At 44.0% G+C, this 17,865-nt stretch overlaps 1 protein-coding gene across 18 annotated transcripts in view; it reads left to right on the top strand.

The window, feature by feature from the left end:
- eya1 (EYA transcriptional coactivator and phosphatase 1) overlaps window positions 1–17,865 on the top strand; it is a 274,463-nt gene that overhangs the window by 145,688 nt on the left and 110,910 nt on the right. For all 18 annotated transcript variants that reach the window (XM_068031998.1, XM_068032001.1, XM_068031999.1 and 15 more), the window contains one exon: window positions 14,828–14,917. In XM_068031998.1, coding sequence (XP_067888099.1) covers window positions 14,828–14,917 — 90 coding nt within the window. The remainder of the gene's footprint in view (window positions 1–14,827; window positions 14,918–17,865) is intronic.

Here is a 17,865-nt window from a genome sequence, read left to right as displayed (position 1 = left end):
TTAAATCCTCAATGGCTCGCTCATTTCCACATTGTTGTTCATTTGTTTTTGCTTCTGGCTGGCTGCCACTCATCTTTACTTGTGCATGTGTGAGATCAGAGGATGGGCTCACACTCCACTACTTGTGCTGCAAGTCTAAATATGGCTTCTCTGAGTGTGGATGTGAGAGTGGCAGAGGGCTGCGTGTATAGGGTCACCAACTATGATTGGGTATACTCCTGAAGGTTTCATCACATAAGCTCCTGCCTAGAACTGCTTTTCCCCTTACACTCCAGCCATTGTCGGTCCATCCTCCAGGCTCGCTGCCTTCCCAAAACAATTGAAAGGGAACTGACTCTTTGTTACTTAACTGGATTAATCTTGACTGCTAGTGAAACAGCCTTTTCATGCCATCTGCAATAGTTTAATAACTAATTAACAAAAGTGTTCAAAGAAAATGAGCAAGATCACAATTTTGTTTAGTTCCCATATGATTTTTCTCTCAGGATGCTTGCAGCAGTGTCCTGGAGATTAATCTTCAATTCCTGGAGACCAGAGGAAAATCCTCAAGGGTTGGCAACTCTAGGCATGCAGTGGTCATTTGCTTAGTGCTTGCTGTGTAAACCCAATGGCCATTCATATTGTGCTGGATTGAAGTAAACTGTTCTGCACAGCTCTGTGACAGAAAACCAGTGAGGTGCTGCCATAATGCTATGAAGCTGAGGAAAGCAGCCCCAGAAAGACAGGATTACCAGAAGAAGATGTTAGAAAAACTGTCAAATTCTCCGTACATTGAATGCATAGAATTCATCTATGCTGGAAGATTTATCAGCTGTCTAGGATGAGTATATATATATTTTTTAAGTCTAGTATTAGACCACTCCAAAAGCACATGGTCAGCAACCATGTATATTGACTTCTGGAAGTTGTCTTGCAAGAAGCTAATTACAAAAATTCTAACATATAGTTTGAAATGAAGTGTAGCAGCATAGATAGAACGTGGTTTGACAGACTGGAAGTAAAGAGCTATGGCTGTTGGGTGTTGCTTGGATTGGAGAAATATTGGAAATAGTATTCCCAGCGTCAGTTGAGTGTCTAGTTTTGGTTTCAATATACCTTTGTCCAATCTCACACTATAGGCACTTACCTCCAAACTCATGACAATGGGGACACTTGTGATAGGTTAAGAAAATTAGCATCAAGGTATTAATTTTCTAAATAAACTATTAAAAAGATACTGGAATTAAAAACAAACTAAGGGGACCCCTTTTTAGGGAGGCACAACTAGTAATGAACCAAACTATAAAAAAGGAAGATTATAAACATAAAAAATATTATTTCCAGTTTCCAGTATACACTCCAGTCCCTGCAGTGCCCAGCAGTCGTGGATGGCCTCAAACACACCAGTGGATATTGCATGTTCCTACTCCAAGGCCACCCAGGTACAGACAAGACCACAGAAGTTAGGCAGGCAGCCAGAGTGACCATTCCCACAGCTTGCATCCAGCCTGGATCTGTAGATGACCAACTTGGTCAGACACAGGTGCAGACACATAAGGCAGTCCTTCAACTTGCTTATCTCCCTCTGCACTGGGTGGCCAAAGATTTGGAGTGTGTGGACAAAGTGGTACTAAAGATTGAGCAACAGCCCTTCACGTATTGGCAGAGGAGCTGCAACCTCTGACATTGGGCTAAAATATGATCTTGTCCAGGCTGCAAAAATTATAGGTGGCCTGGGAGTCCGTAAAATAACTTTAAAAACCTATTGGACAGGAGCGCTCCGTACAACACTCTTCATTCCAGATTCCCAGAGGTGCAGGGCAGGACTCCCACGAAGAGAGCCCACCTTTCAAGTCCACTGCTTCACTGGACAACAAGATATCATGCCATGTCCAAATGGAAGATGAGGGTGATAAACTGTAGAATGTGCAGCGGCACCCTGTACAGGAAATCCCACCATGCATAGTAAAAAGGCAGAGACGTTAAGCAAATATTTTCTGTTTTTCTTCACAGTAGAAAACAAAAATACCAGACATAATGGGGGAACCATTGATCTAAGGCGAGTGAGGAATTTAAAGTAATCAATATTAGCAAAGAAAACGTACTGGGGAAACTCAAGCGACTAAAAGTCTTCACATTTTCTGGATCTGATGCCCTATATGCTAGGGTGCTAAAACAGGTGGCTGCAGAGATAGTGGATGCACTAGTTGTGATCTTCCAAAATTCCCTAGATTTCAGAATGGTCCCCGTGGTTTGGAAGGTAACAAGTGTAACTCTATTGTTCAAGAAAGGAGGGAAAGAAAAAGCAGTGAACTACAGGCCTGTTAGCTTGACATCAGTAGTCAGGAAAATCCTGGAATGCATTATTAAGGAAGTGGTAACAGGGCAGTTAGAAATCATAATACAGTTGGGCAGATTCAACATAGTTTTATGCAGGGAAATTGTGTTTGACAAATCTATTAAAATTTTATAAGGATGTAACTAGCAGAGTAGATAAAGGGGAACCAGTGAATGTAACATATTTGGATTTTCAAAAGGCATTCAATAAGGTGCCCAAGATAAGGGCTCATGGGGTTTGTGGTAATATATTAGCATGGACAGAGGACATGGATAGGTTAAAGGACAGAAAACAGGGTAGGTATAAGCTGGTTATTTTCAGGTTGGTGGGCTGTTACTAGTTGAGTGCCGTAAGGATCAATGCTGGGGCCTCAGTTATTTACAATCTATATTAATGACTTAGATGAAGGGACTGAGTGTAATGTATACAAGTTTGCTGATGATGCAATGGCTAGGTGGGAAAGTAAGCAGTAAGGAGGACACAAAACAGTCTGGAAAGGGATTTAGATAGATTAATTGAGTGGGAAAAAAGGTGGCAGATGGAATATAATGTGAGAAAATATGAGTTATTCACTTTGGTAGGAAGAGTAGAAAAACAGAATATGTTTAAATGATAAAGACCTATTAAATGCCGTGTTCAGAGGGATTTGACAGTCCTTATACATGAAAAAACAATAAGTTAACATGTAGGTACAACAAGCAATTAGGAAGGCAAATGGTATGTTGGCCTTTATTGCAAGTGGATTGGAGTACAAGAGTAAGGAAGTCATGTTTCAATTGTACAGGGCTTTGGTGAGACCACACAGTTTTGCTGTCTGTACCTAAGGAGGGATATATATGCCTTAGAGAGATTGTAGCAAAGGTTCACTAGATTGATTCCTGGGATGAGAGGGTTGTCTTATGAGGAAAGATTGAGCAGAATAAGCTTAGAAGAATGAGGTGGTCTCATTGCAACTTGTAAGATTCTGAGAGGGATTGACAGGGTATATGCTAGGAAACTGTTACCCCTGGCTTGAGAGTCCACAACTAGGAATCATAGTCTCAGAATAAGGGGATAGCCATTTAGAACTGACATGAGGAGATATTTCTTCACTTAGTGGGTTGCGAATCTGTGAAATTCTCTACCCCAGAGAGCTATAGATGCTCAGAGGTTGAATATATTCAAGGCTGAGATCTATAGTTTTTAGGACTCTTAAGGGAATCAAGGGTATGTGGATCGAGCAGGAAAGTAGGGTTGTGGTTGAAGATCATTCATGATCTTATTGAATGACGGAGCAGGCTCTAGGAGCCATATGGTCTTCTCCTGCACCTATTGCTTTATGTACTTATAAGGTACATAACTCAGAAACAGTGTGGTAAGGAAGAAAGCACTATGCAATGAGGTGAGAAATGTGACAAGAAACAATTTTTGAAGTTCATTGCTAATACCTGTTGTGTATCTGAGAGGCTGCTGATTAGAACATTAATACTGTGAACATTGAGCCAAAAAGGCTGCATATTCTGATTGGGCAGTAAGTTCAGAGTCTGCCCAAAATGTGGTGCATACAGCACAGGTTAAAATCCAATTTGACAGGATTAACTCAATTTATTCTGCATATTTCATCTTCCGCTGAAAATGATTTGAAGGATTAAATTACAATGGGATAGATTATCTTAGAATTAACTTCCAAAAAGCAGTCAACTTGCCTGAGTTTGGAACTTTGTTCAAGGCTGATAAAAGAATTACGACCGGGTCCCAGCAAAGAATCCCAAAACTGTTCCTGCTGGAAATTCATGAGTCGGGGTGGTGAGTGAAGACACTATTGGGTCAGCTGTGGTGCCTCCTGCAGTCAGAAAGCTTGCGAACACTCACTGACAGGCCTCACACTTGAATGATGGCTATTTGGAGGAGGCATTAGAGGTGGGCAGCAGGCATCCGGGGAGTGTGCTCCAGCAATAAGTCAATATCTTAAAAAAGGAGGAAATAAAATTGGCGAGAAAAAATTAAGTGTTTGAAGGAAACTAATTTCAACAAATCTTTTTTCAATGCAGTTACATACAGTTTAGTCATAATTTTTTTGATATTGCTGGCTATATTATGGGAAATTTTTGTTAGCCATGTTACTTTGAGTTTTTCTTAAGAGGTAATGAAAAACTTCTTTGAACAATGTCTTCTCTAGAGCTGTAGAGCAAAAAATATAAAGAGGATAAGGTTCATCTGTTATGTTTATCAGTTATCTCAATTGGCATCAGCAATTCTTGTGCATAAACCTGACAGTTCAAACCAGCTGCATGGTGATTGGATTTTGGAAGCTGGGAAAAAGCTGATATTCTGTAGATAGCACTGATGACTGAAGGCAGGTGCAAAAAGTAAAGAGCAGCTGAAGCCTGACATTTTCTTGCATGGTTGCATCTGCAGATGTTCTGCACATATAGTGCTGTATTTAACTACTCAATAAGGGACCTCGCAGTTGGTAGGAAACAATTGGATTCACATTTATTTTGCAATACATGTGTATATATACAAATAAAATAAATGCTTCAAGGGAAAACAACTAAAATACTTTGCCCTACAATGCCCTGTGGTTCTTTTTTTATTGATTTAATGTTTTGTTACAAAGAATACAGGTGGAAATAATCCCTGTCATTTTATTTTCCTTGTAAAGCTATAATAATTACTATTCATTGTAAGACTGCAATGACTAATAATTCCTGTTCTTCAACATTTTTGAAAGGAGTCATTCAGTGAGGTAAAATTAAAAATGGCAATCAGCATATGTTTTTAATCCACCCTCTTCTGAGCAGAAGAAAGGTCTGTTTAGGGTTCTATGCCATGCTGTCATTTCTCCTTTTGCTTAATCCTTACCCCCCTCAAAGGTTTGTTCAAAGTTCAACCACGCCTTTTAAGATAGTCACATTGAACTGCAAATCCTTATAAACATGTATGCATTGTAAGTTTTTTCCTTGAGTGTGTTATTACAACTTAGAATGATTAGCTTTCAATTAGTGGCTTTAAGTAAAAAAAGAGTTTAATTGACCACAATTTCTCCATCATACAGCAACACTTAGTTTTCAATAGATGCACAACAAATTTACACCAAGCCATTTGTATAATTACAGCATTTAGAGTCTCAAACCACTTTAAAAAAAATCCGAGTTGCAGATTAACCCAAATTCATTTCTTTGCAGCCTTAATTATAAGTGAAACGTCATTGTAATTGAAAATATCAGACAAAGCATTTGAACCGTAAAATAGAAGCTTTCTTGTTACTTAGGAAATGTAACCCCTGGAAGCAGTTAATAAATTCAATGAACATCCAATTCTGAATTCAAATCCAACCAAATTAATAGTTCAACTTATTTATGACTAAGTGGCCTCAAAATTTGATAGGACCCGAAAACAGGCAAGAGGATCGCAGTGCGCGATTGACCCGCGCCTGTTGCTTCTGATGCATTTAGCATGCAAACTTCTGGTTGCCTGTCATTTAAATGATTGTAGCTACAGCCAATGCTCAGTGTGCTCTTGAGTGGCTGTATGCTTGAGCAGGGGGTGTCAAAATGATAGAGGCTAGCACAAGTTCAAGCTAGCCTGCACTACTTAAAGCCAGCCTGCACCTCTCAAAGGGCAGGTGACTGGAGCAGGTGCTGGAAGTCATTGTAAAAGTGAGTTTGACCTGGAAAAGACACAAGAATGGCAATCAGCAGGCTCCCAAGATTTTCCAATGCTGCACTCGAGGCCTTGGTCGAGGAGGCGTAGAGGAGGAGAGATGTCATCCATTTGCAGGGGGATGGGAGGGCCTCCAGACAAACATAGCTGTGGTGGTCAATGCCAGCAGTGTAGCCCCTGACCTGGATGCAGTGCCGCAAGAAGTTCAATGACCTTACATGAGTGCTAAAGGTCAACAAAGAATCTTCAAATGTCATATCCCACCAACTGCACCACGAGCCTCAGACACTGCTCAATGCACCTCATGTCCATAATTCACCCACCAACAATCTGAATCAATCGTGACTCATACCTAACATTCATTCATAGCTTTGCCTTCACACACCTAGCACTGCTGCAGCCATGATCTTATTGAATGGAGCCAAATGGCCTACTCCTGCTCCTGTTCCTTAAAAGCCCCATACTGACATTTCACAGCTTGCACACACTGCCAGGTATTCAATCATGACAGCCACATTACCCAAACACATTGCACCACACTCACTGACACACTTCCCTCTCTGTTGCAGGAAATAGTGGCATATAACCAGAGGCAACAACACCTAACCAGCAAGGGACCGGCACAACTGCATCTCCTCACCCCCATGGAGGGGACGGTGCTTGCCATCATTGGAGAGGCTATGACTGAGCCAGTGGTGGGGATGAAGCCATTGCAGATGTTGGTACGTTCACACCCAATCATCCTCATCACATCCCACTTTCCCCCTTTCCACAATCTATTCTCATTTACAAGCCGTAGATGGTATAAACATGCACCTCCTAGTTTCCCCCACTCCCCTCACCTTGTGCTTTTCTCTTTTCAGAAACCTAAGAACTATAACATGGCCAGGCAGTGGTGGAAGAGCAAAAGGTGGAAGAGCAGGAAGACATTGATGATGAAGAAGCACTATCACTCGCTGTCACACTTGCAGCCACCAGTTCAGGCACTGAAATTGCGATAATTTATGACTGTCTTAGAGACAGGATTTGCACATGGTGAGACACAGGTAAAGAGTGGGCTGCAGCCAGGGCAGGGGACAAGGATAGCACAGGTCCCAGCTTGCTGGAGGTCAGGGTTACACATGAGTTCTGCTGCAGAGGACACAGATGAGCACTTCAAAGGTGTGGTGTACAGATGAAGACTGATGGCTATGCACAGCTTGCTACGTTGGCAGGCCTGTCAGAAAGCCTGCAGTCAATGTCAATGCATGGAGGAATCTGGCGCCAACTTGGCACAGGGCTTTGCGCAGAGCTTGGAGCCCATCTCATCCGGCGTGGAAGTGCTGGCCAACTCCATTAGAACACTTGCTGACTCATCCATGGTGCAGCATCTGAAGCTTGATATTTCAGCTTCCATTTCAACTCAAGCAGAAGCCGCCCAATGTCTGGGTGCTCAAGTGGAAGCACAGACTGAAGCCATACAATCTCAGCTTGCTGCCATGTAAGCTCAGAATGTTGTCATGCAAGCTCAGCTTGATGCCATGAAGGCTGAGACTGCTGCCATCACAACTGCGAGTACCAGTGTTCAAAGGGCTTGCAGGATGTCACAGAAGCCCAGCAATCTAGCCTCCAACACATTGCTAGGATTGCTGAGATGCCATGGGAGTGGCTGTGGTATTGTTGATCATGAACTTGCTGTTCTCTCTCAGGATGACAGCATTTGTCTACCCTCGACTGCCATTCCATCAATGCCCTTACTGTTGCCTGTCAGCAAGCCAGTCCAGACTGTTGTATCCATGCCGAGGTGGTGCAGTCCAAATCCAGGCCTTCTAGGGCCAGAGGTTTTCAAAGTCATCCTGCATGACCATCTCCCCCACTGAAAGTCAGCAGCCTTCCTCTAGCCAATATGCAGCCACTGGTTGCACTGTTCACTGTATCAGTGCTCAGGGCATTAGGCCTAAGGGAATACACAAGGGTGCTTAGTTGACTTTTGTATGCAATATGCAATGTTAGATGTATAAATCTGGTTTGGAAAGTCCGTTCTGTGGTGAATTTTATTTTAGCATTGTGGCCATGGGGACATTGTGATTGTCAGAAATAGAGGGAATGTATGGTGTGGGACTGTTGTTGAATGGGGAATTGGGGTTGCGTTCACTGGTACTACAGTTATTTGAGTCAATCACGGACAGCCCAGCCAGTAAAGGGATGTGTTGATTGCCTCCACCCTTCCTCCTCCTCCTCCTCCTGCTGCTTCTCCTCAGCTGGTCACCGTATAGTTGGAGCAAAGGGCTATGCTTCATGATGGCGCGGATGTGAAGCATGCAGCAGGCCATGAATAATCTTGGCAGGGCTCCTCCAGAGCAGTTGAGGTAGCCAAAGCACTGTTTAAGCTCCCAATGGTCTGCTCCATCACAGTTTGTGTGGCAGCATAGCTTTCTTTATATGTAAGCAGCCTATGGGGTGGTAAATGGTGCCGTTCCCATCTGTCACGTGGGTGCCTGCCTCACCGCGATTACGTGGCGTGCGTCCATTTTGCATAATGAAGGCATGGATCTCCCCCAATTATGTGGCAGGATCCGGTTCATTGACTATGGCCTCAGATGACTCCGGAGTATGTTCTGGCGCCATATTCAAAGGCCTACCAGCCCTGCATTCACTCCTGTCCTGGATACGGTGCAGTTTACAATTCAGTCCTACTGGGTTCTGTACACCCCCACCCCTCGAGGAGGGCAGAAGATGATGTCCGAACAAAGACACAGGCAGGCCCCACAGTTCAGTGATGCCTCTCTGTAGATTCTCCTCCAGGCTGCAAGGGGAAGTTGGGAGCTTCTCTTCCCCTGTGATAGCAAGAAGAGGTCCTTCGCTTGACCAAGCAAACCTGGGTGGAGATCGCAGAGGAAGTTAGCAGCCATGGGATCACCCAGTGAACTGGCTCCTGTACAGGAAGTGGGTTAATGACCTACTGCATTCAGCCAAGGTGAGTGCTCCACACTTTCTTGAGGATTGCATGTGACTACGCAGGAGGTTGCATGACATGGGGAGGGTGGCAACGATGCGGCATTGCCTGAGTGCTTAGGGTTCCATCTTTTCCTGATGGATGCATGATGTTTGTCGGCCACAGGCTACCTTCCTTCATAGCTCACACACCTTAACTCCCATGACAGCGAGTGTCAGCATGAGAGACATCAGATTCCCCAGTTGGGGTTGAGTGGATGAAAAGGGCTGAACTGTCATGTTGATCTGTGTGACATTCTCAACCATCTTCATCCTTCATTTTGCAGGGCAAAAGGGCCCATAATAGAAGGTAGATGTCCTGGACAGGCAGTGGAATCCCAGATGTACGTCCACTGACCTCCGCTGAGGAAGAGGCCTTGGAGCTGGCGGGCACCCAGGGCAGCCACTCAGTCGGTGACGGGGAGATTGGCATCCCTGCACAAGAAAGTGAGGATTGTCTCCCGTTGGCATGTGCATCAATGTTGGAGACCCATATAACACTTGTTAGGCATCAAGAAAACTGCACAGCCTAACCCACATACGTTTGTGTTCTCTCATGCAGGTAGCCATTTGCAGAGGCCCCACAAACACTGCAAAGGCGTTCACCTCTGAGGAGGAAGACGACTCAGAGGATGCGCCGTCCCATGACTCTGTTGCACCCACCACCAGCACAAAGACTTTCACCTCAGTGGGTACCCATTCAACTTTAGAATCTGGGTCACAAGCTGATGAGAGCACCACACACAGAGGTTGAGACAGCCGAGGCCTTCGACAGTCTGAGGACTGTGGGTAGCCAAGCCCATGCTGAGCCCCAGAATGATGATGAGCCTCTGGTATTGACAGCACAGGGCGTGCAGGAGTTGTAAAGAGGGATAGGACAAAATCTGGCAGATATGCCAGAGCCCATGCACAGCCATGAGCGGACGATGGAAACATTCATCCATGCCATGATAGCAGCCATATCTCAGGTGTGAGAGGAGAGCACATGGCTTCCTCCATTGACAGGCTGGGACCCTCATGGAGAACCAGAGCCCCTAGATCCGTGCTGGCCTGCATGCCATCGCCTTGACCATGAGTGCAATGCAGTAGTGGCAAGGCGAGAGAAGGAACAGGAACCCAGATGATTCTGCTGCTCCTGGTCCTTCTCTGGCGAACAGGGAGGTTCAAGCAAGACTTCAAAGGGAGAAGGAGAGGCTGACAGCCACATCTGAGGGCTCAACTCAGGGCGTTCTGAATGTGACAACCACTCCTCGGCCCCTCCACCAGTGAGCCCAGCTCCAGCAGCTGCGACGCCTGAGAAGAGCCCTGCACCAGTCCAGGACAACTCCAGTCAGCCGGGACCTTCCAGGCATCAGGCAGCCGGAGGACACCCGCCAAAGTCATCACAGGCCAAGGGGCAGCCTGATCAGTCGCCTGCTTCCAGCCCAGCTGCTGCTGCCGAGATCACATCACATAGGAGCACCCGCAAACAGATTAAAAAGTGCATATAGCAACATGCTGGGATTCACGGTGTGTGTATTATATCTTTTTTGATAAATAATTAAAAGATACTTTGTTGAAATCTTTAGGCTTCCTTGTTTGAAAACCGTGTGCCATTATGCCTTAATTGTGAGATGTAGACCTCTCCCTTCCCCTTTAGGGCAATGCCAATGTGACCACAGGCCTCATTAACATGCCAATTTGATGACAGCCTTCTTTAACAAATGCTCTCCCATGGGCACTAGTGCACATATTGTTCATCCACACATGAGACAGGGATGACAAATGGAAAAGATGCGACAGAGCTCATGCATTATTTCGCTCTCTGTGACTGGACACCAGGATGGCTGTAAACGATTTGTTATGATGTTCTCTGTTGACTCCTTCATGCGTAGCTCTACACGTCTAACCTCCTGCCTTGGTACATGAGGATGTGCAAATTATGTTGGTGGAGTCACTCATGGACCTCACATCCCAGCCTAGATGATGGCCCTACCTCAGTTCTGCTATGTGATCATGCAGACCTACCACACAGCTATTTGCCTACCGCATACTGACTCCGCCACTCCCACCCGCCCAAACACACATTTCACCCCCTGCAGAGCCTCCACTACTCAGAACCCCTTTGTAGAGACCCCACTACCCCAGACCCCTTTGCAAAGCCCCTGCTACCCCGGACTGCTTTGCAGAGCCCCCACTACTCCAGACACTTTGCAGAGCCTGCAGCCATGCACTCCCATAATGGCCTCCAAACTCCCCCCTTCCCCTTTGCAGCAGTGCTCAAGGCTGCCTACTCATCACATCAAAGTGCCCTCTCGCCTTTGTGCTGCCAGGTTTCACTGGTCGTGAAACCGGAGGCACATCAGTGTCGCCTGTCATTCACAGAATCGGCCATTGGATATAAATCCGTTTATAATAATATTTAAATATATTTAAATCAGCATCTCAGCAATTTAAAATAGGTTCCCATCACGTTGCGGTGAGAGTGCCGCCACTTTCCCACCACTGACAAAATCTGGAACCGAAGCATGATGCCAGATTTCTGGGCGACGGGTACATTGCGATTCTCCAGCACCCTGCTATTTTTCCTGCCCTCGATGACTGCACATAATCGAGCCCCATGTATGCATGGGTCGCGCACTGGTGTCATGAACTGTGTGGTCAGCAGATGGCCCTTGTCACCCAGTAGCTACCCTCTGGTTTGTTGTGATGGCTCAAATGCAGATGGTACAGCAGACTGCCATAGAATGAAGGAATCATGAACTCTGCCAGGATAACGGGCATTGACTTGCATGATACTCTGCGTATGGTTGCACACTAGTTGGATGACGAGAGTGGAATCCTTTCTGATTGTGGTACATCTTAAGAGTTGATATGCAACATCTGCACAGGGACCTGCATGCAGTCAATGACACCTTGAACGGTGGGAGAGCCTCGTGAATCCGCATGCTCGCCCCACCTGCTTCTCTCTGGCAGAACAATGAAATTATTCAGCTCTCATGGAATAAAGACCCTCTATGACCTTCCTTATTCAGCAGTGGTCGATGAGCTGGGAGATCGTCTGCTGTAGTCTGGAAGGAACCAGATGCATGAAAGTTCATGGGCACAGTCACCTCAACAGTCATTGGCAATGCTGTCCTTGCCTTGCTCTAAGGCTGCAGTTGTGGCTGCAGTAAATGTCAGATTTCAACAGTGAGGACCTCCTTAGTGAAGCTTAGACATCTGACACAATGTTCCTTGCTGAGGTTGAGCTCGGAGAATTGCTCCGTGACCACTCTGAACGGATGTGGCCGCCTGCTGACAGATCTTCTCCCCCTCCTCCTCCTTCAAGCATCTTGTCGTGCTCTGTGCTGCCTCTGTTTATTCTGCCTGTCATGCTGCAGGCCAAGGGGGATGCAAACTACTGCACCCATGTCTAGGAGCAAGTGGTCAAAATTCTTAAAGTCAGGACAAAGTCCTTCAGCATGTGCCACACCACTCCCTGTAGATGTCAGCAACACTGAAAACCACCAAACACTTCCACAATGGCAGCAAGATCCAGAAGAAATCAGTCAGCGACTAACCTAAAAGTAGTTGAAGATTCCTTTAAATTGCATTGGTGGGGGTCCTTCCTGCAGGCCCAAAGAGCCAAATGGCCTACTCCAGCTCCTATTTCTTATGTTCTTAGTTTAAGAGAAGGGAGCTAGCTGGAGTGTTGAGTTTCAAAGTGGCAGCACTTCATGATCTGTCTAGTCTGCATCCTTCTGGTAATATGCTCCCTACACGCATGTTAACAGCCTTATCAAAATGGCGTCTGGCATGGTCAACACCAGAAATGTGCTCACGTGTTTCAGACACCATTTTGGAGGCAAAAAGGCATCCATTGCACCAAAAAAATGTGTCGTATCAAGGTTTATTTTTATGCTTGCTCAGATATTTGTATCTGACTTACTCTCCAATAAAATATACGTGGCGGGGCAGAGGATTTTTGTTGGCCTTCTCTCCCATTTTTCAGAGTGAACAGTGCAGTAGCCAGACAAACTTTCAAAAGCTTTGCACTGAATTTGCATATATATATATATTTATTTATATATATATATGCATACAAACAGCTACTGCATGAGCCACATCTAAACATAACTCATTCTATCAGGCTGCACCCACAACTCATGTCATGAGTGATGTGAGATCACTTCATCTGGTGATCTTCACTTACAGCTCTTAAGGTGGTCCACTCTTAAAGTCATCCCACAATAATAACCAACTGCCAGCCTTAGCACAGCATTCCCTATTACACTCAAGGTCACTGCAGCCCTTAACTTTGCCTCCGGCTCTTTCTAGGCTGCCACAAGGGATATCAGCAACATAAATCAGTGTGCACTTTATATTTGCATAAAAAAAAGACTGGTGCCATGTTTTTCAGAACACATACATTTATCATATTGCCTATAGACATCTGTTAGCAGCAGGATAGAGCTCTGGGGTTTGATTAGATTACAGAATTTCCCCATGACCAGGGCATGCAGCCACGTCACCGTGCAGTCATCTTCAGATAGCCCAGTGAACAGGGAGAAAAAAACCTGCCCATAGTACCTGCTCCTGTTTTCTATCTGTGTCTGGTGCAAGGACCTCACACTGCCTGAAACACATCTTTTTAAAATAGCTTGGGCCACATGTGTAGTGTGGCTCCCGTGAGTTCCACATTGCTGAGATTTTAACCCCCTGTATGCTCCATTTTCATTGGCTGCAGGAGTTAAAATTGAGGTTCAAATATTTAAGCTAAAAATCCTTAAGAGAATAACACTGATGAGGCCATAATTTTTCTTAGTAATGTAATGTGGAACTTAAATCTTGATAATTACATAGACTTCACCCTATATTTTATTTCTGTAATGCTCATGCAAGGTCTTTGAAGTCTGAAGGTGGAAAGAGGGATTGTTTGACACGGCAGGAATCACAGATAAGAAACTCGTGGTGGGTTGTGATTTAAAAAGCACTGGGTTTCTAATTAATTAAGCAATAAATTGTATTTATTTTATTTTAGTTAAATAGGATTTTAAGTAGCATTATCAGCAATCATTGTGCTGTGAACTGGTATAAAAATTGTTTAGCCTTAACGTGATTATTATATTAAATTCTATTATGTTTTTGCATATATCTGTTATCCATTTAGATACGAAAGAACTAGATTTCTCCCTGCTAAAATTTTCCAAGAGCATGAGAAAAAAAATTGTCGAGCTTGTTTCTCCAATCTTCTAACCCAAATCCAATTACTATTAATGTTTCTCTTCATATCTGTATTTCAGATACTACCATAATTTAATTTTCAACTGGTAAATAAGACACAGCAAGCTTTATTGCAAAGTATTACCTTTTACTTTTAAACTTAATACAAAATGATTGGTAGCTGTTATTACACTTTGAAACGTAAACCACATCAGCTTTCAATGGATGTTGCACAGAGACGGAAATCATCAATACTACTGATCAACTTTGTTTAGAAACTCTATTGTTAAAGTCTTCTGGGAAACTGAATAGATCCAAAAGCATGTCTCTTTCAAATATGTGCATTAAATATTAACTTTAGTTCCACTTCTTTAGTCCACAGATATCCAAACTATGGCTGAATGTGGTCTCAACCACTAGCAATCCAGACAGCCAAGTTCAGACAACTCTGTGTTATTTGGGCTGGTTTGATGCTTGAATTTTGTGGTTTGGAAATTTTGAAAGGGCCACTCTTAGCATTTGTGGATAAGTTCCAAAGCAGAACATCAAGAAATGTTAGTATCAAAAGTTTGAGATTTCAATTCACATTTTAAACATGGCTGCTGACGATCCATAGTACACACCGAAGTGATCCACAAAGACAAAATGTTAGGGCACTCCTGTTTTAACCTATAAGTGCTGTTTTCTTATTTGAACTTTTGTTTACAGGATCCACCTACATCAGTGTCACTTGGGCTACGAATGGAAGAAATGATCTTCAACTTGGCAGATACACATCTGTTTTTTAATGATTTAGAAGTAAGTGGTGATTTTCTTACAGCTAGACTTTATTGTTAAATGTGTCCTGTGCCCAAAACTTCTCATTGCAGAATTGTTTTATCTTTGATAGACAGGTGATTAGTGGAAGGATGAATGAACTCAGCAATAAAGCCCCCTTGGTTCAATCTTCAGTTTAATTGTTTTTTATTCTTTCATGGAATGTGAGCACCACTGGCAAGGCCAGCATTGTTGCTCATCCTTAATTGCCCTTGAAAAGGTGGTGGTGAGCTGCCTTCTTGAGCAGTCCCTCTGGTGTAGGTACACCCACAGTGCTGTTCGGGAGGGAGTTCCAGGATTTTGATCCAGCGACAGTGAATGAATGGTGATATAGTTCCAAGACAGGATGGTGTGTGACTTGGAGGGAAATTTGCACGTGGTGGTGTCCTGATGCATCTGCTGCCCTTGTCCTTCTTGGTGGTAGAGGTCTCGGGTTTGGAAGGTGCTGTCGAAGGAGGCTTGGCGAATTGCTGTAGCGCATCTTGTAGATGGTACACACTGCTGCCATTGTGCACTGGTGGTGCAGGGAGTGAGTGTTTAAGGTGGTGGATGGGGTGCCAATAAAACGGGCTGTTTTGTCCTGGATGGTGTCAAGCTTCCTGAGTGTTGTTGGAGCTGCACTTATCCAGGCAAATGGAGAATATTCCATCACACTCCTGACTTGTACCTTGTAGATGGTGGACAGGCTTTGGGGAGTCAGAAGGTGAGCATTTGCCACTGAATTCCTAGCCTCTGACCTGGTCTTGTAGCCACAGTATTTATATGGCTGGTCCAGTTAAGTTTCTGGTCAATGGTTGATGGTGCGGGATGGTAATGCAGTTGAACGCCATGGGGAGATGGTTAGATTCTCTATTGTTGGAGATGGTCATTGCCTGGCACTTGTGTGGCACGAATGTTACTTACCACTTATCAGCTCCAGCCTGAATGTGTCCAGGCCTTGCTGCATGCGGGCATGGACTGCTTCAGTATCTGAGGACTCGCAACTGGTACTGAACACTATGCAATCATCAGCGAACATTCCCACTTCTGACCTTATGATGGAGGCCAGGTCATTGCTGAAACAGCTGTAGATGGTTGGGCCTAGGACACTACCCTGAGGAACTCCTGCAGCGATATCCTGGGACTGAGATGATTGGCCTCCAGCAACCACAACCATCTTTCTTTGTGCTAGGTATGACGCTAATCAATAGAGAGTTTTCTCCCGAGTCCCATTGAGTTCACTTTTGCTAGGGCTCCTTGATGCCATACTTGGTGAAATGCCGACTTGATATCAAGGGCAGTCACTCTCACCTCACGTCTGGAAATCCGCTCTTCCATTCACGTTTGGAGCTGAGGGGCCCTGGCAGAGCCCAAACTGAGCATCGGTGAGTGAGTTATTACTGTGTAAGTGACACTTGAAAGCACTGACAATGACACCTTCCATCACTTTGCTGATGATTGAGAGTAGACTGATAGGATGGTAATTGGTCAGATTGGATTTGTCCTGCTTTTTGTGGACAAGAAATTTTCCACATTGCCTGGTAAATGTCAGTGTTGTAGCTGTACTGGAACAGCTTGGCTAGGGGTGCAGCTAGTTCTGGACCACAAGTCTTTAGTACTATAGCTGGGATGTTGTCAGGGCCCGTAGCCTTTGTTGTATCCAGTGCCTACAGCCGTTTCTTGATATCACACAGAGTGAATCAAAGACTGCAAGCCAAAGACTTGCAGGTTGATAGGTAAATTGGCCATTGTAAATTGCCCCTAGTGTAGCTAGGTGGTAGGAGAATTGAGGGAAGGTGTTGATGTGATAGGGAATGTGGGATTAAATTTAGGATTAGTATAAATGGGTGGTTGTTGGTCGGCACTGACTCGGTGGGCTGAAGGGCCTGTTTCAGTGCTGTATCTCTCTATGACTCTAACATGTGGCTGAAGACTGGCACCTGTGTTATCCCTGAAAATACATTCTACTGATGGAATAAAGATCAGTGGCAGGAAATTGAGATGAAGTTTCTTTTATTTGTTGAGGTTTTTCTGTGTTCAGTTTGTCTGAATCGGGATTCCTATTGTTTACATAGGTACGCAAATCAATGTCATGGCTGGAACATAGTGAGAATTCGTTGTCAATTTGGCCTATTGAACAAAAATAAGATGTTTTACATCACATTAGTCGTATTCATATTGATTTTGAATATCCTAACGATCAGCTTCTTTGAGCACATCAAGTTGAATTTGTTTTGAGGAACTGTTTTAAATGTCTATGTTAAAAACTTAATTCACATTGATACTGGCCCACTTGAATCAGGGTGGACAAAATATTCTGATATCGATTGGTAGAAGATTATAACAGCTTTCAAGTTGTGGAATTATGTTATATCCATTGAAAATTGGTAAGAAAGGTCATGTACCCCATTCCTCCAATTACTTTTCTGATTTTGTTTTTTATATTACAACTATATACCAACTGCAGTTGGTCCTACTTCCATCAAATGGAACTGTTGAGAAATTGGGGACAAATTTGCAGGTGGGCAGGAACTTGCAGTCAGCAAAACTGCAAAATGATGGATTTGCACTCTTACTTCTTGTTTTTAATTGGCAAATTGTTAGTAGTTTTCAACATTTTAAAGGGCAGAGACTATTGATATACCAGGATACATAGCCACTATATTGCACATAACAAGATGCTATGAACAGCAATAAGATAAATGATCAATTCATTATTTTAGATAATATTGGTTGAAGCAGTATTATTGACACAAGAAGAACTTTCTGCTCTTCTTTTGAATAGTTCTATCCACTTGAACTAGTAGATAAAACTTCATGTTAATATCTTATCCAAAGGACATCACCTTCCAGCAATAAGGTATCCCTCAGTACTGCTCTAATATATCAGCTTAGAATATGTGCTAAAGTCCTGGAAGTGGAACTTGTATCCCCAACATCCTGACACAAAA

This window comes from Heterodontus francisci, chromosome 5 (genome assembly GCF_036365525.1).
Source record: "Heterodontus francisci isolate sHetFra1 chromosome 5, sHetFra1.hap1, whole genome shotgun sequence".
NCBI classification, from domain to species: Eukaryota; Metazoa; Chordata; class Chondrichthyes; order Heterodontiformes; family Heterodontidae; genus Heterodontus; species Heterodontus francisci.
The sequence above is the reverse complement of the archived record's forward strand: the minus strand, read 5'-3'. Positions and strand labels throughout refer to the sequence as shown.